General features: G+C 37.8%; 1 protein-coding gene across 1 annotated transcript in view; it reads left to right on the top strand.

Moving 5' to 3' along the window:
• Positions 1 to 22,789, top strand: part of LOC111342759 (fibroblast growth factor receptor 2) — a 43,101-nt gene that overhangs the window by 7,779 nt on the left and 12,533 nt on the right. Inside the window, exons 2-8 of the mRNA XM_088727715.1 lie at positions 4,417 to 4,794; positions 13,985 to 14,254; positions 15,724 to 15,969; positions 16,278 to 16,535; positions 21,737 to 21,787; positions 22,515 to 22,625; positions 22,746 to 22,764. Of these exons, the coding sequence (XP_088583841.1) occupies positions 4,417 to 4,794; positions 13,985 to 14,254; positions 15,724 to 15,969; positions 16,278 to 16,535; positions 21,737 to 21,787; positions 22,515 to 22,625; positions 22,746 to 22,764 (1,333 nt within the window). The remainder of the gene's footprint in view (positions 1 to 4,416; positions 4,795 to 13,984; positions 14,255 to 15,723; positions 15,970 to 16,277; positions 16,536 to 21,736; positions 21,788 to 22,514; positions 22,626 to 22,745; positions 22,765 to 22,789) is intronic.

Raw genomic sequence — 22,789 nt, 5'->3', positions numbered from 1 at the left:
ATTGTAATGGCTAGTCAGCTGATTGCTTAGCAACAATTCATATATTTTATCAACAGCTATGAGGGAAGTGATAGGGCGATACTTTTTGGCCTCCTGTCGGTCGCCCCTCTTAAATACGGGTGCCCACACGCTCATCTTCCATGCGCTAGACCAGGTACTCTGCTCTATTCGGTTGTTGTAGAGGCTTGTCAACGATGCTGCTGTTTCTTTAGCCACATGCTTGAGTAAGTTTGGCGGTGGTCCTGTGTCCCACCCACTGAACTTCTTTGGATTTATCCTTCCAGTGCCTGCTACATTTCCGCCACTGTGAAGAACTTTTATACAAAATAAGTTTCTTTGTTGGTTTCTCGTATGGTCTAAACTATGGTCACTCTGGTCCTCTTCCGTAAAGTTATTTACGTGATCTCCGCCGATACCTAGTGCCGCATTAGTGAATAGTGGGTGAGTATCTCTGCCACTTCCCTTTGATCCTTTATTGCATTATCAACTTCCGTTTTAAGGTACACTGCTGCCGATTCTTTGCTCTTGTTACTAATAAAAGGTTTGAACGTGTCGTAAAATTTCGATGGTGTTGATTTATATACAATGAAATATATAAAGTTCATATATTTCATTGTATATTTATCACTTTCACGGGTTTATTACGAATCAACTCAACGGCCTGCTCCCAGTTGGCTTGTTAGCTCAATTGGTAGAGCGCTGTACTAGTATCGCAGAGGTCAGTGGTTCGAATCCCGTACAGGCCTGATTTTTTTCAGGTCTGATTTTCGCTATTGTTTAAATAGCGCTATCTACTGCGAGGATCGTGTATCATATGTGTTGATTTATGTTCGTCCGCCTTAGTGTACCAGTACCCTCGGATTGCTTAAAGTTCTTTTCCACTCCTGTGTCATGTAAGGAATATCCCTTTCCCTCACTCCTTTCCTTTTGAGTCGAGCGTGCTGATTGGCAACACTTTCAAAGAGCCCTCTCCAATAATCATATTTATCGTCTACGCAGGTACCGGTGAAGATGTCACAAACATGCCAGGGTGCATTAATTTGATCTTGATTAAACAGTTCAAAGTCAGTATTCTTAGTTTACCTGAATGTTATGGTCTTGGGCTTTTGCTTACAAACTTTATCTGTCATTTTGCCACAAATCAAAGAGTGGTCAGTTATTTCGGGGTTATACACTCCGCACCTTGTGAACAGCTCTGAAGAGCGTTTGGGAATGTATTGTAACTCTGGTAGGCTCAGTTATCAGACATGTCAGGCTATATACTTGCTCCAGATCTCTAAGCGTCTTCCCCTCACTTCGTTCAGGATCATTGTTCTTTCTGAAGTGTTTAGGCGGCCTGCAAAGCGCTAAGAACAGTATTTCTCTTCTTTCTGTACAGCGTTCAACCGCTATAGCTTTCAGCGTCTTTAGGCTTTTGGAAATTTCAGTTTCTTAGAGGGTATTGTCGTAGAGAAGAAAGCAATGAGTCCACCTCCTCCTTTGGCTCTGTCTTTGCGATAAAGCTGGTATCCTTGTAAAATAAGCTGGCCATCAGGATACGAACGATCGAATTTTGTTTCCGATGCAATAAATATATGAGCTTTCAGTTTGTCATTCGGTAATTTTAGCCTTTCAAACTTGTTTTGTATGCTGTCAATATTTAAATGTGCGACGAAAGCATCATTCGAATTGTTGGTCTTTTCTGCGAGAATCGAACTCGGCTGGGAATTTGGAAGGTCCACATTTACATAGTCACTTTCAAAGTAGCTCGTTTCTATCGTGGTATTAGTTGTATTTACTTGTATGTTGAAATTTGTTTCAAACGGGTAATCTATGGTCGCGTAGGAAGGCTACACAATTAACATGTCCAGTCGATGTCAGGATAATTCAAATAGTGCTTGAAAACAGCTTCCGTTAGACGAAGACATTTAGCATGCACCCATAAATTACAATCTGCAAATAGTAAGGCATCTTGATTCGATCGAACGTTCTTCCCGCATTCCTTGCAGGGATATTTCGGTTGTTTCATGCTATTTCTCGGTCCCGGACTTGTTTGAACGTCTCCCGCTGTAATGATGCGATGGGCTTGAAAAGTACTGTTACCGTTCGCAGAGTAGTTGATTCTCGAAGATAAAAATGAGCTTCCGCGACCACGACCTCGCTGCCCGATATCTTTCAAAGTTTCGGCTATTTGTCTCGCCATTCTTACCTCCCATCTCACAGCAGAACGCAACCCATAAGATAGAATTGTATCCTCCTCCTAGACGAAGTTCAGCAGGCCAGTGACGAGCGTAAAAGTCACAATAAGTCGCAGAATCAACGGTTTGCTTCCAGTTGCCATGTTGTCACCACCTCATGTCACAGAAGACAAAAGAGAGAAAACCAATCGATAAGCGGCTTTGGTCTCTCAAAACTTCGAGTAAAACTCGAAAGTCTTAAAAGGACGTTCAACCCATTGATTCAAGACAGTTCCATAACTCTTAGAAATGTCGTCGTCGCTGTTTCGACCTTCGGTCTGAAGAGACTTTTGAACACCGGAGTATTCCACTGTCCTGACCACTGCTTGACACGGAAATGAAAAAGCTCGTGGTCTTTGGCAGCCGCCCGATGATCCGTAGATCACCTGGTTTCAAGCTTTCTTTGTTCGGAGAGGATAATCATGCCATTAGAGTCTAGTAAGGATCTTGGTGTAGCGTTCGACCGCACTTTGAATGAGCCAAGTAGAGCAAAGCACGCATGTAGTTCTACTATTTTAGTGATCATCCTAACTGCGCTTGTTTTTTTTTTATTTTATTTTATTTTTTTGTTTTCAAAATGGAACTCATAGCTCCATCTCCATCCCTCAAGAACCTGGCCGGGTGGCACCCCGTAAAAAAGGAGCCAAGTCGCGAGGACGCTATTTTTACCTTTCAAGTGCAAGGGGGGTTCCTCATGGACTGTTGGCCAGAGATCATTTCATTACAGGACAGACGACTTATGAAATCCATTATAGAAAGATTTAAGACGGCGTAACGGCCCTTCCAACTTCAAGAAAATTTTGAAAACAAAGATGTATAACAAGTTTTTTTAAAAAAAATAAGTTGTAACACCTGTATATCAAACATATTTTCTCCTGTAATGTACGCATTCTACGTATTTATTCACCATATTGTTCACTGAAAACCTTTTTTCGGGGGTGTGCACTTAAATTATATCTTACACCTTTACAAGGCCTATACCTTAGACTCACATTCCTGCCAGTGTTTCGATGCCTGAATCGCATTTGCATGACAGATTTATAAAGAAATGAACGTGCCTAGCAATCCCTAAAAGTCTGGGTTCAAGAAAAAATTCAGTGGAAAAAACCGCTTTAAATTAATTTTATAGGCCGGTAATATTTCCGCAGAATATGATAAACACAAGAACCCCCTCTCCATATGAAAAACTTAAAATTAAATGACCCGTAAATGAAGTTTAATACGCAGACGTGCGAAGATATAGAATTTTTCGTCGAACTGGAGTCACTAATCACAAAAAGTGTTAAAGTGCGCCAAAGACAAAGTAGTTCTTAGCGCAAAACAGTTAGTATACAGCAGTAGCGATTAAGCTGTTTCAGCGGCACTGCTCATCCAGATCGTTTCAAAATAGATTGTACGATATCTATTATTTTGTTTAAATCCACAAACAACGTGATCATCTTTATACGTAATTACTTAATTAGATTTGTTGAAAGAACTCGCAACCCCCGTCGGGTGCCTTTTAATTGCTTATGTATTGCCTCAAATGCGAGCGACAACGTCTTATTTCACTGACTTTTCTGTTTAGCTAAAATTGGATTTTTAGTCTGCAAGCGTCCCGCTTTACTGAGTGATGAACAGGATATTTATCGGATAGGTGGACATTTGCCTGTAGCGCCTCCTTACGACAGGAGGATGATCGTGGTCATGCATGTCCATTGTAATATAACCTTTCTCATTTAATAGTTGTCTCCGGTAGTCAAACAACGAAAAGTTAAGTCAAAGGTGCACAGTACTTTGACGCAATGAAAAGCAGTACTTATAGGTTTATATCAGCAAAAACTATCCAATAAGCTTCAAATCTAACTTCAACTTGTTTTTCATCTAAAAGAAGCTAACACTCCCAGTTTATTTTCAACAATCAATATCAGACGAATGATTAAAATGGTAACAACTTCTCAACTGCCAATTTTATTGAGTTAAACCATGCTAATTTCTGTTTAAAATCAAATTAAAAGCATTTTATCATCTCTACTCCTCCACGATCGGTGTTGAGAGAGGCTGAGTTGAGATAGTTATGATCTCAGAGTGGTCTCATTTCTCAAGCACTGATAATTTAATTTTTTTTTTTTGGCATTCTGTGTCATTAAATTTTACATGTTGTCCTAAGTCCCAAGCAAGAAAACATTTGCCTAAAAATATTTATTTTGCTGAACTACAGAATCGTTCAATTGGACTTTACAACCAGCCAATCCAACATTGGTAATAAAAGGAGAAGACAAGTCACTCACATGGAAGTTCACTCTAACTGCTGATGAACAGACTAACAGCCAGACATTCTATCTTATTCATTGGAAGAAGTTTAATCGGGCAAATTTAAATTATGATGTGATTGCTTCCACAACCTTTTTAAATCTCGTTGGTGTACCTAGTTACAGTGAACCCAGAGCCCCACATATTGAGATTGTCAGAGGTGATCAAGCCACATTACTCATAAAAAATTTCAGGACAGAAGATGAAGGAACATACAAGATTGAGTACAGTATACAACTTGGTGGGAGTCCTATTGCTTATCATGAAGTAAATGCCACATTTTTAGGTAAGTTGTTAGATGTGAGGAGTTCTGTTTGAAGTTTTTTCTTAATCTTTTGTGAGGCTTTGGGGGCTGTTGGCTCAGCTCTTGTAAGAAAGCTGTGACGTAAAAAGTTATTTACTGTCTAGTCTGTACATAATGTTAGGTAACACTTGATTGAGTTTTAAAAACATGAAATGAGAGTTATGGAGAAGGTCAGAAATTCATGTGCGTTTAAAATTATTGATTTTCTGTCTGCTTTGGCCAGCGATTTGGTTTTACTGCAGGAGAAGCCAGTTCAGTCAGATAAAAAAAAAATTATTGCCATGTAAAAGTAGAATTCAGTTGAGTTTGAAGTTTATGTAGAATTGAACAAACAGTTGTCATCACTAGTATCCATTCAAGAGAAGAAATAGTTTTTTTCTTCAGTCCAAAGCTATATCACCTGGAGTGAGCAGAAACAATTAAAAACTGTTGTAGCATACAATATTTTGATTTGAAAACCAAACTGCTCCACATTGCAGCCACCTACCCTGAATAAAATTATTTTGGTTTTCTCTTTCACAACCCTCAGTTATTTAATAATGAAAACATCGGGCCATGCGAAGGTTTCTAAGTATCAGTGAAAAAAAATGAGAAGTCCAAAAGCAGCCCATTTACACGGTATGTCTTTCAAGAGGCTGAAAGGCTAAAAATTTAGGAAAACTAAATTGCTTTTTGTCAAAGAAGCAACATTTGTGGTTTAAATTAGTGAGCAATTGTGGGTTTATTTACACTAAAAGAATGGTTGAATGACCTCAATGAAACAGGTGCCTCCAAAAAAGACAACCGTTCGGACTGAATGCCTAGCTCACGTTTTAGGACTTCTCTGACTCTCTCTTTCAACTAGTCATAGGCTAACAAGTAACAAAAGGTTGAACATATTTAGTTTGCACATGCTTGTCTTTTGAGGGCATTTAAAGTTATGGTCCTTTTATCAAGCCTAGGATAAATATTTGTCCTGAAACATAAAACTGGGGCCCAAAGTCAGACAAAATAGAATAAAGCCACATCTGAGAATATCATTGAATAAAACACATTTGCAATGGAAATCTTACCCAGAAGCAATATTCTTGAGTATACGAAACCCGTGCGGCAGATCACTCGTTATTTCCTATGCTTGGATTGCTATTTACTTGACTTCACCGCCAGAAAATTGCGTAACCTTTAGTTGAAAATTCCAAGAGTTGTGCGTTTTCATGAGAAGTCTTCCATTAATCGCCGCCTTAATTCCACTAGTTATCCAGGGCTTGAATAATTGCTTTCCTTTGCGGATTGATAATTTTGTCATGGGGAGATGTTTGTTAACAATTGTATTGTACTTGTTGTAAAACGATGAAAACAGTTTGTTCACACAATTTGTTCCGTTTGTCATTATTTGATTCCATTGAACTTTAGACAGCTCGTCGTTAAAGCGATCAGCGGGGAATTTTGAATAGTCACGTATTTTCATATTTTTAACTTGTAAAAGTTTGTCTTTCGCTGACGTATGATTGATTCTAGCTCTTAGAAAGATCGTCCGAAACTTTCTGTAGTTTGTTCTTTAAAGCTTGGAATTGATCGCGTAAAGCTTGGTTTTCCTTTCGTAGCTTCTCGTTACCCTTGATACTAAATGGTCTTCAGAATATTGGGCTTAGGATTTAAGAGGAAATTGTAAATTGAGTTCAATGCCCTCGAAAGTATATAGAGAGCCGCTGTCCTACTAAACCACGCGCGCAGAACTGGAATAGCTATTCTTGTTTAGCTATGAGTTCGTTAATCTTATTTTTGACGGTGTTTTGATTAATTGAGGTGAGATCTTTGTCAACCTTTCCATAGAAAGAGTGTCAGAAAGTTGACGCAAAGCTTCTTTTTGGTAGAGGTCAGTTCGCCAAAGAACTACTGCGCCGCCCTTGTCGGCCACTTTGCTTATAATGTCTTTGCGTTTTATTAGCCTTTTTAGTGCGACCACTCTTCAGAGGAAAGATTGGAAAATATAGTACTATGATTGAAATTAAGTTTATTAATATGATAGCAACATTTTTTGATGAAAAAATCTAATGATGCGAACTGGCCCTCTGAGGGAGTCCATTTAGACTTTCCAATCTGGAGTGCTTCGAAAGTGTCTTTGTTCGAGGTGTTAGAACCATCCTCTTTGTCATGAAAAAAGACTTTTAATTGAACGCAGCGAAGGAATTTTACTACGTCTATAAGAAATAGTAACAAAATTTAAGAGTGACTTCGGGAATTGACCGAGCGCAAATCGAAAAATGTTTTACATGGTCAAGAAATTGAAAACCTTCATATTTTGCCCAAGAACTTAAAAACGTGGTTTTTTTTTCTTTCAGACTTGCTTCTTTATCCAAGAAAATTTACGAAAACTGAAAGGAGCGTCGGTAGCCTTAAAATGGCGGAAATCAGTACCCCGAGTAGAGGCAAATGAACATTGCTCATGAAAAGCGCAAAAAGATAGCAAGCCCATTTCAATTCTATCGATTTGTATAGGAAGGATAGAGGTATGGTTTAAGTCTAAAACGGGACCATTTCATTTAATTTGGAGCTCATGGAACGCCAATACTGCAAAATCCAAATATCGCATTTCGTGGCAAATTTTCAATTATCATTTTCTCTACGCGGTATAACTCAGAATCGCATCATTGAATAAAATCTCGCCTTCTGTTTGGTTAACGAAGCGATGTAATCAGTGTGGAATTGCGCGTTGAAAACGAGGCTATGTGAAATTGTTTCGCATCTACGTCACTAACCCCACAACAACTATCGTGAAATTGTTACAAAGTTTGGTTTCTAAGTTAATTTAAAATGTTTTCAAACTATTGTCACCTTCTAAAGAGCAAAAACAAACAAAGCGTTTTCAAAGTGAGGTTCTTCCTTGTTTTGAACTATCCTTCAAATTCTTGGAGGCATGTAAAACCTCTTTCACTCGCGGAATCCGAAAGCGAGAAAATCCTATGAACACGGCCCAGAAAAAAAAAATCTCCGGGCTAACAGGTGACGCCAACCCGGGTTCATTATCCATCTGCAGCCATAATCTTTTAGAAAAACAACAAAAGATGTCAAGCAAGTTGGCTGGGTTTTCAGTCGTACCACTTCGACTGTCACAGCTGCCAACGCCAGCGTCGGTCCACGCACTAAAGCTTTGCGAGAAATTTATGTCAACAACCTTTGGCTTCCATCAGTAGTGGGCAATAACACAACATCAATGAATAACGGCATTGATGATCTGGAAAGAGCTATAGGTGGATTGTTCACCAATATATCGTTCAACCTCTCTCCAGTGAATATCTCCATCAAATTTCAGTCGAATGCTCATCCCAACGATTCAGCTAATGGCAGTCGCCTGTACTGAATTTCTACAAATAAAAAGATTAAAGTTTTTGGACTTTTTATGAAACACTTCTTTGTTTTTAAAGGAATAAAGAATCGATCAATACACGTATTTACACTTCAAGGCACTTACCTTATATCAATCGCGATGTTATTGGACTTGAAATCAGTGCTTTCGCTTGCACACTTCATTTGTCTCAGTTTGCCTGCAAAGAGGTAAAAGGTGTAAATTATTTTCCTTCTCGAGCAAATTATTTGGAATTTTGAAAAAAGATGTTAACGATAAACGGCTTGTAAATCCAGTGAAATACCACTATTATCCTTAAATAGTGTGGAGCTTGTTTAAAAAGTTCGAAAATTAATGTAAAATCAAGCACGAGGTACAAATAAAATTGTCGAAGGTTCAAACGTGTACGACTAACCTCGCTTTCGATTCGCTAACATAATGACACTTCTGACAGTTGGCTTTGAAATGGCTTTCTAGAGCGCGCGCTCGGGATAAAAACAAACAATAATATTGCCGATTTAATTTCTTGTTTTCTTGTTTTCATTCAGTTATGCGATTCAAGGAAAATTGATTACCTGACTCATGAATTCCGCGTCAAATTGCACTTGAAAACCGATATCGCACTTATCGCTTGGCGATTCGTGCGATATCGGTTTTTGGGTGCAATTTAACGCGGAATTCCCTCGTCAGGTAATCAATTTTCCTATAGAATCGATTCAGGTTGAGCTCATAATAAGTGGATATAGTGTTGTTTTCGAAGATATAAAAATTAGTTTGGAGCTTTTTATTTCCGAACGGAAAAACCAGGCTGTACTTTGTGATAATCCCAACATCGGCATTTACGTCACGACTATCTAATTAGGCACCCTGTGGTTAACGCCGAAATTCCAATCACATTTAACAGTTAGTTCCGTGTTCGATTAGGAAATCAAAACAATAAGGTAACCTTGCATAGTTAACGACGACAAATTGGTTTTTATCCGTTCCTTCGTTTCAAATTCTTATCCATTTCCCATGGCGAAATTGTTTGCAATATCTTTCCGTAAGCTAGCGGAGGGCGTTTAAGAAAATTCTAGGGTAAAACTGAACTTCATTGTGGATTTGAAAGAGGAAAATTCAATCAGTTATACCGGTAGGCCAAATGTTCTTTGCTGAACGGTAAAAGACGGTTGAAGACGGGAAGAAATCTGATACTGCAGTAGATGTAACATACTCGAAGAACGGCAAAAATAATTAGCCGTTAGGCGTAAAAATTGACAAATTTTAACCGTCAGTCGTAAAAAGCGTTAACCATAAAAAATCTAGCACTAGCCGTATAAAATGGCCTAAATTTCAATCGATAGCCGTGAAAGCCAACTTCCCATGGAGGACCTCATTTGATTGTCGCCTCTGTTGTGAAAGGCAAGATCAGCGACCGCGACTTTCTATTTATTGACCAGCGATTGATTTGACTATTCAAGCTTCATTCCATAGACCTTGTGGACCCTATCTTCTGAGCCATTCGCTTTAAGTGCCTCAATATTAAAATATAAACCACCATTATCCCACTGGGAAGACTTGACCCTCCCAGTCCCTTCCCCGCCTTGGTAAGGTTCAAAGGACGACAGTCGAAAGCCCGTGGGTTACCCCAGATGTGAAGCTGCGAGTTAATCAGGGTACAACGTCACTGACACCACTTCAACACTTTTTTGAATGTCAAAATCTAAAAAAAGAATATCAGTGCGCAAAGCAAAAATAATTCGATTGAGCTGATAACCACACCTACATAAAAAAAGACAAACTTGTGATCATTAGTGAGTTTTTTCTACGATGAATTTTGAGCAGAACAACGCAAGCACGAGGTAAAAGATTGCAAGGAGATGTATTTTTAAACAAAAAAACTCAGTGAGAAAGAAAATTTTGATAAAAATATATCTCGAGCTTGAAGGTTCTAAAAACTTAGGGACAGGTCTTAAAGTAGAGGGGGGATGGGCTATGAAAAATTGAGGGTGGGTAACTAGTTTTTAACACGTTAAAAAGGGTAGGTCAAGGAAAAAAATGTACTGCATTAGGGGTGGGTCGTGTTAAATTATTCACATATCCCCACAAGCGTTAGTAGAATCTGTTTTTTAATAATATATCTAATTTTCCACCTTAATCAAACCTTATATAGCAGTTCACATATTATAAACTTTGTTTCCTTTTTTGTACAGTCTTAAATCTACAGAGTAGTCAGCAAACGTTTTGAAGTAAAAAATCTCGAACACTAATTAGCTTTACCGTGTGTTCAGAAGCCTTCACTTTATATATCATTTCAAACATCTTTTTACACATCTGCTCCTATAAATCATCTTTTAATAGTCATCTTCACCGCTACCATCACCCTCAGAAGCATTATATAATCATCCTCATCCTCCTTCTCGTTATCATCATCATCATCATCATCATCACTATCATCCTCCTCCTCCTTCTCATTAACATCATTATCATCATCATTATCACTATCATCTATAGCACGCAATACAACTTGTGACACGTTTGCTTTGATTGTTTCAATAGCATCCACTGTAAATTGACCTTTGCTTATTAATAGTTTTAGCCAGCGACCATCTCTCTTTTTAAGCTGTTAAGGCCTATCACATTACAATGATTAGAGGTTATCACATCACCATAAGATGACTGATTGCGGAGATCACTCTCTCACAATGTTCCCCATGTAGCTTTCCACATTACTGATTTTAGTTGAGGGGTGGGTCACTAGGTTTTTCTGTGCAACTCCAGGGGTGGGCCGCTCCAGTTGTTTCAAATAACTCGGGGGTGGGCCACTGAAAACAGTACTTTAAAAAAAATCATAGCCCACCCCCCCCCCTTTAACTTTATGACAGGTCCCTTACTATATGACAGGACAGTTCTTACTTGGTCGGGATTTTGCGATACGGACTGTTTTCCCGGAAGGGATCAGAAGCCGTGTACTTTTGTTCGCGAAAGTACGGTGGCCCACAACGGTTACGGCACAAACAAAAACTCTAGGGCACAAACAAAATCTCCAGGGCACAAACAAAAAATCCACGGCACAAACAAAAAACACACAGACTGTACAAACAACAACGGTTTAATTGCTTTTAGTCTTGGATGTACATTTCTCGGAAAAACTCTCTCTGTGACCACGAGTTCCAAGAAAGTCAAATCACAGTCCGAGTACTCATAAGCAGCGTGCTAAATTTGACAAAGAAAACTGATGTTATGACACTCCACGGCACAAACAAAAACTACACGGCACAAACAAAAACTCCACGGCACAAACAAAAACTCCACGACACAAACAAACACTCCACGGCACAAACAAAAACTCCACGGCACAAACAAAAACTCCGCGGCACAACCAAAATCTCCACAGCACAAACAAAAAATTTTACGGCGGAAACAAAGCTTCCAGGCGGAAGTCGTGCTCCTTGTCGAGTTGCCGGAAGTGGATCGAGTTGACTGATGATGATCGCCAAGAAAAGTCTGGTGATCGTCTAGAGCGTGAAACTCGAGTAACTAGTAATAATTTCCTTCTTTCACATTTGTATATATATATATATATCCACGCATAGCTGAACCACTTGACTCGGTCCAGTCTTACCTCTATGGATAACTGTGTGGTTACTAAACGCTGGGGAGTTTTGTATCGTTGTCTTGCGCTATTTTTTTTTGGTCCAAATTTCATCATTTTCATTTAAACTGTGGCTTTGACAATGGAGAGAACTACTCTTAATCTCAAGAATTAGATAAATTGATCTACTGAAATACACATCATTAGATTCTGAAAGCAAAGTATCATCTTTCATTTTAACCTGACTAATTACTTGGACTTGTTTGACAGTTACGTCACGTTTTTGATGGTCTTCACGAATATTTCCCTATGACTTTTCTTGACACTCATCAGTGAGTTCCTCTTGTGTTGTAGTTGAAACACGAAGGCGCGCTATATAAGGAAGTCTTCCCTGGGAAGACCTAGGCTCATTTGTCACTCACCGTTGACGTGTGCGGGTCCAATTTAAATGCTGGTAGACGAACAAAAGGAGCTAATGAGATATCTGTTGTTTACTTCCACCAGCATGGTGGCATGAGGTAACCTGCGAACCACCTACTTCGATCTCAAATTTACCGCCACAAATGAAGACAGTTTCCATTGGAGAAAGGAAATACAAATCTCAAAAATTATTGTATTTTGATAAAGACATAAAACAATTTTGAGGGATGCGCCCGCTGTTCACTACTTTGGAGTAGCTGTAGCTCAAGCTGACTTGACTCTATGAGTTCTACATCACACGACGGTTGATTGACAAATGGTCCAGTGTGACCTAAGGCTCCTTTTATTGCACGCCTTCGTGTTTAATCATAGAGGCTATGAAATCAACATATTTTCAAGAAGGTCAATTGACCTATGAGGCATTATTAAGGCATTGCTGGTCAGCAAACATGATGCTTCCTTGTGCTCACAAAGTTTGCCAGCAGTTGTTGCAATTGTCATTGTTGTTGTTTTATGCATGCACGTAAGGTAATTGCCTACTGCTCCAAACAATGTTTCATATTGTCAGAAAGCATGTAATCTGCCTGCAAGAATAACATATTTTTGCTTAGTCAAGGTAGGAATTCTTCTTTGTTTTTACCTAAGATGCATCCATAACTCGATATACGCAAAGCTAAAGCATGAACAAAACTCTTGAAAACATAGCATGCAGACACCATTGTGTCAAGTTTACCAGGTGATAGTGTTCTACCCAAAAACTACTAATAAACGGCAAAAATGAACTAAACATGATTCCAGAACAGATTTCTATTCAAAGAACTGTAAAATTTTCTGCTCAAAAGCGAAAAATGAACGCATTTCTTACTTGTAAGAGACCACGTAGTCGATTTTAGTATGCTTGAATCATTGTTTACTGGGATTCACAGCCAGGAAATTGCGAAGGTTTGTGTTCATACATTTTGAAAATTGTACGATTTCAAAACAAAATCTTCTACTGAACAATACTTTTGGGACATATCATCACTTTGAAATAACATTAACCGTTCTTATGAAGAATCCTCAACGTCGAAAAGCCTCAGTTTAAGCAAAATAGCTCAGATTTATTTTCAGCGATAATTCTCATCGCGTTTGGGAATGAAGTATCGTTAACTCCAAACTGAATTTCGTCGTTTAGGAGAGCTACATGCTCATTGTTTCACGAAACAATTCTTAATTAGCATACTTTGCTTTTATCTTGAGCTCCAAAAGGTCTTTGTTAATCGGGATGGAACGGAAAAGTAAATTTGAAAGGTGAAACCTCTCAGCTAAACTGGACAAGACCTTTCGGCCAAAGTGTAACTGCACAAGTCTTGTTATGTATGCACGGTCTTTCTTACTTTAGGATTTTTACGATAGTAAAGTTCCTTATGAAGTAGGTAGGAAATGCGCCCGCGATTTATTATGACAAGAATCACCGATTACTCTGCTACTTTCTTAGATAATTTATTTTACAACTTCTCGAACCAGCATACAACTGCAAGTAACTCAGTCTACGACATTACTGATCATCTTAAATTGTTTCTGACTTCTTAATGATTCGATATCCTTCACTGCCTTATCTCAACACATATCTATACATGGGATTACTCTATACTTGATGAATTAGCTCTGGTCAATGAGAAATCCCTTCAGAATGGCATGACCTTACTAGCTTGTTTGACGCATGTCATGCTACTATATCACAAATTATAGATAATCATATCCCACTTAAAAAAATCTCAATAAATGCAGTTGCTATACCTACTAAGAAACCTCGAATCCCTACATTTGTAATAAAGCTCTAATGTATTAAAGACGTATCACTTTTATTTTAGTTAAGCCAGAAAATGTCACCTTGAAAACGAATACAACAAATAAAAATGGCTGTTCTGTTATGGGAGTAAAGTTCACTTGCCACTCATCTGCAGCCAATCCACCGGTTCATAATTACATACTCATTAAGAATAATTCGGAGGTAAGTTTCAGCAAGGAGGGAACATGGATGGAAAGGATATCGAGAGAAGAAACATTTGTTTACAAATGTGTGGCATATCAGCAAATTAGTAATGTGACAAGCAGAAACAACATTACTTTTACTGTTGGTGGTAAGTTTCATCTCCCCTGGATCATTTAAGCAAACAACAGCTATTTTGAAAATAAATTAGATGGTTGCCTTTTAATTTACAATTATACACCGAAGGCGTAGTGGATATTATTGATTAGTATTTACTAAAACAGTGGATAGCGTTGAAGGCGCGCTCTGATTAGCTAGTCAAACTCCGAATATCCTTTGCTATTTACCTCCGAGCAACTCGGGAAAAAATGGCGTCCCGGTTTGCATCCGTGACAAGCGAAGAAATCACTCAAATTAACGACGGTGGTGTATATTATCTCACTGTTTTAGTATATACTAAAACAACTATTCACCTCCACTTTGGTGAATAGTTGTTAACTATAGCATGAATGTACATAGTAAGCATCGTCTGATTGGTCAATTCAGTTTTTCAACGGATGCTTCATCAGGTTATAGAACCCGCATCTAACTAGTTACGTCATGGTACAAATTTTTTTCGGGCTCTATAACGTTAAAATGATAAAGCCACGCGGGATGTTGGAAGAACACGAGGAAACCATATAATTCTTAAGCCGAAGGCATGTATCTTATAAGCTTTATATTCTAATTCGCTACCCCGCTAATACGAATATAAAACATTTATATATCACTCAATAAGTAACCACAACTGGGGTGTGTCAACACGAGCCGTATGCGACCTCCTTCATTATGCCTTCATCAACAGTGATAGGAATGGTACATCAACAGAATGAAAACCCGGAGATGTAAAAAAATACAGCGAGAAAAATCACCCTACAAACAAATCTAAAGTATGCTTGTGTTTGCAAAAACTACTTCTAAGAGAAACTGATAATCCATAGTCACTGGGTATTCAAATTTTAGGGCGAAGGGACGGTCGTAAGACGCGCTAATGAAGCAATCGTAACAATATACCATGCGACACCCCAAAGAAAGGGCTACGCAACCCATGATAAATACATTTCCTCATTTTCTTTTTGTAATTGTCTTCATTAATCGCATCAAGATATGCAGCTAGTCCGCAATAGTTTAACAGGTTAAGTTAATACAATCACCAGAAACTTGATATTTTTCTTTCGAAAAGCATTACATCAAACTTAGCAGCATCTTTTGTGCGCTTCAGAACTGCGTTTTCCTCTATGGCGTTCATTAGTAACATAATGATATGAAGTCAATAATGCCAATTTATATTGCGCTATTCAGTTCGGCTTATCTTTCATTGCGCTTTACAATCATTATGCCAAGGTAAAAACTAGAATTTGAAAATACCATGATAAATTAACATAGCTAAAAACGTATAAATACAGATGTCAGAAATAAAAATGAGTTAAAAGCTTCTTTAAAAGGATAAGTCTTTAAATTCCTTTCAAGAAATCTACTTCTGATCCAAGAAATAACCTCTAGAATAAAAATCGAGTGACTTTTTAATTTTTTTAAACAAAAGGAGAATGCTTTTAACCACTTAGATTTATTCCTTTTCAGACCCACCTGCAATGGAACAGGTACAAAACGCAACAGTCATAGAAGGTACAGATTTGACAAAGGAATGTAGTCTGACTGCAGGGACTCCTCCCTTAACTGTTTTTTGGGAGAATGTTAATAGTGGTCAGGTCATTCCAGGAAAACTCTTGAACATCACTAACATCACAAGATATCAAAAGGAACACAGATGCATTGCAAACAACAGTTGTGGAAGTGTTTGGACAACGATGTTCATTAATGTGCAGTGTAAGAATTTACTTTTTCAGCCTTTTAATAGATTAATTTTTCAGCGTAACACTTGCAGATGTTTTTTCTTGTCAAATCAAATCTCTCTTAACCCATAATTATAGATAATATCGGTGCAGAAAGTCACATTTCTTGTAACTCAACTTCTAGTAGATTTAAATAAAAGATCATTACTTCACAAAGGTTACAGTTTTGACAAGAATGAACTAAAGTTTCTTTTTAATTGTCAGTTAAACTGTTTGCTCGTTTAGTTTATCTTATTCAATAACATCTTTCTTCACTTCTTTATCTTACCTTTTCTAATCTAGATAAACCAGCAGCCACCTATTCAAGCGCAACCATTAAATTAAAGTCAGGAGAAGACAGGTCTATTGATTGCCCAGTGGATATTGGAAACCCCCCTGCTGTCATCACGTGGTACAAAGGAAATCATGCCAATTGCAATAAAATTGCCACCAACTCGACCTTGAAGGTTCAGAATGCTTCTTCAAGTGACGAAGGACGGTATACCTGTTTTGCAAAAAATGCACTGGGAAATACAACTATCAGTTTGTTACTACTGGTTGGTGAGTTGAATAGGTTTTAGTACATGATTGTGCTATTACTGATAACTGAAAATGAGTTTTCGAACGGCGCAGCATACTCAGGTCGGCCTCAGCATTCTAAAGTAAAGATAAGACTTTTTTTCTCACTTCGTGAGCGGGCGGTAATCTACAAATCTTGCAATCTGATTGGTTACGAGAGCAGGCAGTATTCTCCCATCCGGCCCGCTCGCCGCGGGCGGTATCCTATCCGTTGTGTATTTAGTCGCCTAGTACACCCTTAGCTTCGTTGCAAACTTTCAGGAAAATATTTTGTTTTAACTTACTGGCTGGTCAGCATTCGTAAGCAGAGATTTCAACTACGACCTTCAGCCGATAAATAACTCTAATTATTCTTTTCTCAGTTCGTGAGCGGGCGGTATTCTACGAATCCTGAAATCTGATTGGTTCCCAGAGCGAGCAGTATTCTCCCCATCCGGCCCGCTCACGGCGGGCGGTATCCGTTCCGCTTGAGTCAATGCTTATTGCAGAACATCTCAAGCTTCGTTGCAGTTTTTCACAAATATATCTCATTTTGCCTGCTGGGCAGAATTTTTGAGGAAAGACTTCTGTCACGACCTTTTGGCGATATATAACATTAGTTCTTTCTTCTCTCTCGCTCTCAAATCACTTTGGTTTTTCGGCAAAAATTGATTTGGAAATAAATTTTGTAGTACTAAATTTGTTTATAAAAAGACTGAAACGCGGCCTAAATCGATTTGTTATTTAATAATCCTTCAATAAAGTAACTCAGAAAGTTAAAACGAGAGGTAGTTGTAGTTAACCATTACGTTAATAAACGTGACTCTCAATCGTTAATATCTGAATTATTCAACACAATTTGTTCGTTTGTGAAACGTTGAGCGAAGTTTTGAGTTCTTCTATATATCTATGGCGCGTTTTCAGGGTCAAAATTGAAATTCTTGTTGCACTTCATTCTGAATTCCGAATTGACATCACTGCATGACAATTGCATTCACAAAATAACCCTGTTACAGTATTTTAATCAAAAACAAGCCATCTTCTACGTTTTTGAAATAAAAAGTACGCGTTTCGATTTCAAAAAAGTTTTCCCGTATTAAAAAAAAAGTAAACAATTTCAAAAATATTCTCCTTCTGATAGTTGTTACAATATTCGATGTCGTGTATACGTTTGATGGTTTAAAATGTATGTGATTTTGTTCAATATATTTGATAAACTTGTAGCAAAATTCTATAAATTACCTTGATATTCATTCGATAATTCAAGCAATATTCATTCGATGATACATGCAATATTCATTCGATAATTCAAGCAATATTCATTCTATAATGCAACTGACCTATCTTCTGTGTTTGGGATAGAAGGCTTGGCTACTGGTTGTCTAAAATGGCGGAACAAATTGAATGGGAGTCTTTGGCGCTTAGCTTGCTCAATTTACTAGATACATGTGAGATAGATTCTGAAGAACTAACATATCCTATCGCAGCCAATGTATTCAATGGTGTTGAAGTGGCTCTTTCAGTTATTATTTTCACGGCCGATACTGTTAACAATGAATGACTTTTGATTCTTGAGCTTCGCGAATGCTTTTGCGAGATTCACCGATACGTACTGGTGGCAACAACTTACTGAAATGGAAAGAAGGACAACCAGTGCTGTAGACTTGGGCAAGCCGTCATGTAGCTACGGGGCACGTGATAATATCGAATGACTGTAGCTTGAATTATTGAATGAATATAGCGTGTATTGAGATACAATGAATATATGAAGTTCATATATTTTTGAACTGCGGTATTAGATACGTATGATGCACGATCCTCACAGTAGACAGCGCTATTTATGCAATAGCGAAAATCAGACCTGAAAAAAATCAGGCCTGTACGGGACTCGAATCACTGACCTCTGCGATACTAGTGCAGCGCTCTACCAATTGAGCTAACAAGCCAACTGGGAGCAGGCCGTTGAGTTGATTCGTAATAAACCCGTGAAAGTGATAAATGAGATACAATAAATATATGAAGTTCATATATTTTGAACTGCGGTATTAGATACGTATGATGCACGATCCTCGAAGTAGACAGCGCTATTTATGCAATAGCCGAAATCAGACCTGAAAAAAATCAGGCCTGTACGGGACTCAAACCACTGACCTCTACGATACTAGTGCAGCGCTCTATCAATTGAGCTAACAATTTATTACGAATAAACTTAACGGCCTGCTCCCAGTTGGCTTGTTAGCTCAATTGGTAGAGCGCTGCACTAGTATCGCAGAGGTCAGTGGTTCGAGTCCCGTACAGGCCTGATTTTTTTCAGGTCTGATTTTCGCTATTGCATAAATAGCGCTGTCTACTGCGAGGATCGTGCATCATATGTATAGCGCGTATTATCGAATGAATATTGCATGAATTATCGAATGAATACTGCACGAATTATAATAATAATAATAATAACAATAAACAGTTTAACGTGGAGAAACACTTAGCTAGAAGCTAGTTTACAGGTTTTCCACCAAACAACTGAAACAAATAATTCAAATTGAAAATAACGTTATTAAGAATCCAAACTGGCCGAAGGCAAACCAGTTGGCTATATTACAAGCATGGCCGAGGATTTGAAACTCGGGGCTACCGTGAAACAAATCCAAGTAGTGGTCAGGGCGGGACTTGAAGCCGGGAGCGGCGGATTGCAAGTCCGACACGCTGACCACTCGACCACGCTGCCTTCTGAATGAATATAGCGTGTATTATCGAATGAATATTGCATGTATTATCGAATGAATATTACATGAATTATCGATGAATATCAAGGTGAATTTATCGAATTTTGCTAGAAGTTTATCGAATATATTGAACAAAATCACATATATTTTAAATGATCAAACGTACACACACGACATCGAATATTGACATCATCGTCACCATTATCGTCACCATTATCATTAAAAAGCGTCCATTAAAAATTGTAACAGAACTACAGAAAGGTTCACAGAATCTAACGGCAAAGCCTATTTTTAAATATTAAACTCACAAGGACAATTTAGTCCCAGTTACAAATTGGAATAAAAGCTTTCCCTTAGTTTTAAAGGTATCGATGCATGGGAACTGTTTAATATAAGTTTTGAAATAAAATGTCACACTTCGGCAACCATATTCTCCCGCACCATAACCAGCTTCCTAACGGTTAACTTGTCACCGGTTGACTGCTTCAAGCGGTGAAAGTTCAAGTATCATAATCTTACAGTCAAAAGCTTATTCCATTTCTGAAAATGTTTAGCTAATTCATTCCGCTTTGTTGCTATCTTCATTTCTATCTGGTATATCTCCCCGAGCTTGGTCTTATAAACTCCTATAGAAGGATTTTTAGAATTCAAATTACACTTCTATATATAAAATTTTAGCTGCCAGTATTAGGTGATTTAGAATAGCAAAGTCCTCTTCCACATTGAAAGCTACAAAAATTATATCCATTATTGTATAGGTTTGAAAACTAACTTGACATTCACCAAACCAAGAACAGAAAGCTTCCCAGAAAACCTTTGTAACATTACAGTAGAAAAAGATATTTTCGAAGGATTCAACCTCTTGTTTACAAAAAGTACATGAGGGCGAATCTGCCAATCCCCACCTAAACAATCTTTCGTTCATAAATACTATGTTATTTAATACTTTGTATTGGATTTCTCTAATTTTAGTTTCAATTGTGACGGTAAAAGGCAAGGAGTATATCCTCTTCCAGTCGAACGGAAATTGTGGAAATTTTTCCCAGAACTTTTTTTGTGCAGTTGGTGGGATTTGCGTTTTGCTTTTAAACGCGTTATAAAGCGATTCGGATGTGATATTTGCTAACATTACCTCAGAATTTTCCAAATTCAAATAGATTATGTCATCTGTATTAGATGGGGAATGTTGAGCGCTTTGTTTAATAATACGTCTCCAGTCACGAGGAATGGCGTCCACGACGTTCATTAATTTAAAATATAGTAACGGAGATAAATTTGCATGTAACACCTTAACACCCTTCAAGAAGATTCCAGTGTTAGAAATGAGATCACCGATCGTAACAATTCCTTTAGAAAACAAGTGTTTTTAAAAAAAAGGGATCTTTTGGACAGTAATATTTTTATTGTTCCATATAACCTGGTGAAATACATCTTCGTACGAAAGAATCGAAGGTCGCCTCAACCTGGACCAAGCGTCCAGGCACTCCTTATAAAAGGTCTGAAGGTAGATAGGTAACTGTCTGGTTTCAAAATTACACTTAAGAATAAGTTTTCCCCCTACCTGAGAAAGGAAGTAATTTAATGTTATTTTCCAAGAGCTGTTATTATCCTTATTTGTAAATCTTTTTCATACCATTATCCTCTGTGCGAGGATCATTGACTGAATATCCAACATCTTAAGCCCTCCATCCTCAATATCATTGACAAGAGCGGAGCGTTTAATTTTATCATTGCTTTCCAAATAAAACGGTGCTCAAAAATTGTGTCAAAATGTTTTCATTACACGAAAGCGCGTTTGCTGTTGATATTAGAAGAACACATTAGCCCCCGTCTCAAAATATCAACTCGAGTTGCATTTGAGATGTCGCCACTTGACATTTTATTTCAAAACTTATATTAAACAGTTCCCATGCATCGATACCTTTAAAACTAAGGGAAAGCTATTATTCCAGTTTGTAACTGGGACTAAATTGTCCTTGTGAGTTTAGTATTTAAATTGGCTTTGCCGTTAGATTCTGTGAACCTTTCTGTAGTTCTGTTACAATTTTTAATGGACGCCTTTTAATGATAATCGTGACGATGATGATAATAGCAATAAGGATAATAATGATAACAATGTTAATTTTTATGATAATTATATATTTAATAATGATAATAGTTTTAGACCTCCCTGAAACAAATTCGATGCGTCGATCCTCCGGCTGAGATATAGTAATTACCATCAAGTGGTTTGAGGTAAGTATGGTAAGTATGGTTTGAGGTAAGAATACACCGAATGCAAATATGGCGTCCAACTTGAGTTGCCATTGTTCTGGACTGACTAGCCTCTCACACATGTAATAATCCTTTTGTATATCCACGTGAAGACGAGGCGAGTCAGTCCAGAACAATGGCAATTCAAATTGGACGCCATATTTGCATTCGGTGTATAAAATTGAAAATTTCACGTCGATCATTTAAAGGTCGTATTTTTGTTTTCTCCAGTTAAACCAGTATCGAGTACAGTTTCCACTCCATTCCAAACAACTCCCGCAGGTAAATGGTTTTTTTTATTCGTGTTTTTTTATACGCCGTTGGAAAAAGTTTTTATCAAAAGAGCACGTTCTACGGTCTGATGTTCTACAAAATGAGTTTGAATAAAAAAGTGAATTAAGTTACTAAGGGTCTGGAACTTAGCGAGGGACTGCAGACTGGCAAAAACAGTCAGCACGGACTATATGGAGACTCGAAAAATTGTTTGCGAAGTTATTTCTATTCCCTAGTTACCCCTCATCTTATACGAACATGTAAGAGCATGCGAGTCATAAAGGGTGTCATGTTTCGACTCAAAAGATCTTTATGACCAAAATTCTGTATACCTTCCGACTTTGGTTCGATGGATATTTTGAGTCACAAAAACGCTTGCTATCTTCAAACACAAATTGTTTGATTAATGTGGCATTGCGAAACTATTTTCCAAAAGGGGGGAGTCGAGCTATATTTTTTTATCAAACAAATCATATTTGAGAGGAATATATTTCTTGGTTGTTGTTGTCGTTTTCGTTGCTGTTGTTGTTGTTGTTTAATTAGACAAAACTTTGCTTTTTTTAAATTTTTATAGTAGAGTAACGCCTCACTTTTCCCCAACATCTGGCCAATCAGATTTGACGTTTTTTTCGGTCACAATCCCAAGCCCTATAATGAGAGCAGTATATCAACCAGGATCAGTGTAAATATCATATGAATGTAACTTCATTAACCTTTATAAAACCAATCATTTTAGGTCCTGAGGAATATAACTGCCGATCTAACAACGTCTTGTTTGCCATAATTGGGGTTCTTGCCTTCATAATCCTTCTTCTAGTGATTTACATAATCTGGCTACACAGGAAAGGTAAGTAAAAATTCATTTTCTATGTTAGGGCGCTTAACTGTACGAGTCATTATTAGCCAAAGGAAGATTTTTAACCCACGTGCACATCATTTGTCTTTTTCCCTTTGTTATTTTTTTCAGGCGCTGTTGGGAAACAGAGGTAAGAATTTGCTACCGTTTGCGTA

Source organism: Stylophora pistillata, chromosome 7 (assembly GCF_964205215.1).
Source record: "Stylophora pistillata chromosome 7, jaStyPist1.2, whole genome shotgun sequence".
In the NCBI taxonomy this organism is placed as follows: domain Eukaryota; kingdom Metazoa; phylum Cnidaria; class Anthozoa; order Scleractinia; family Pocilloporidae; genus Stylophora; species Stylophora pistillata.
Note: the sequence above shows the minus strand (reverse complement) of the source record. Positions and strands in the feature narration are given on the sequence as shown.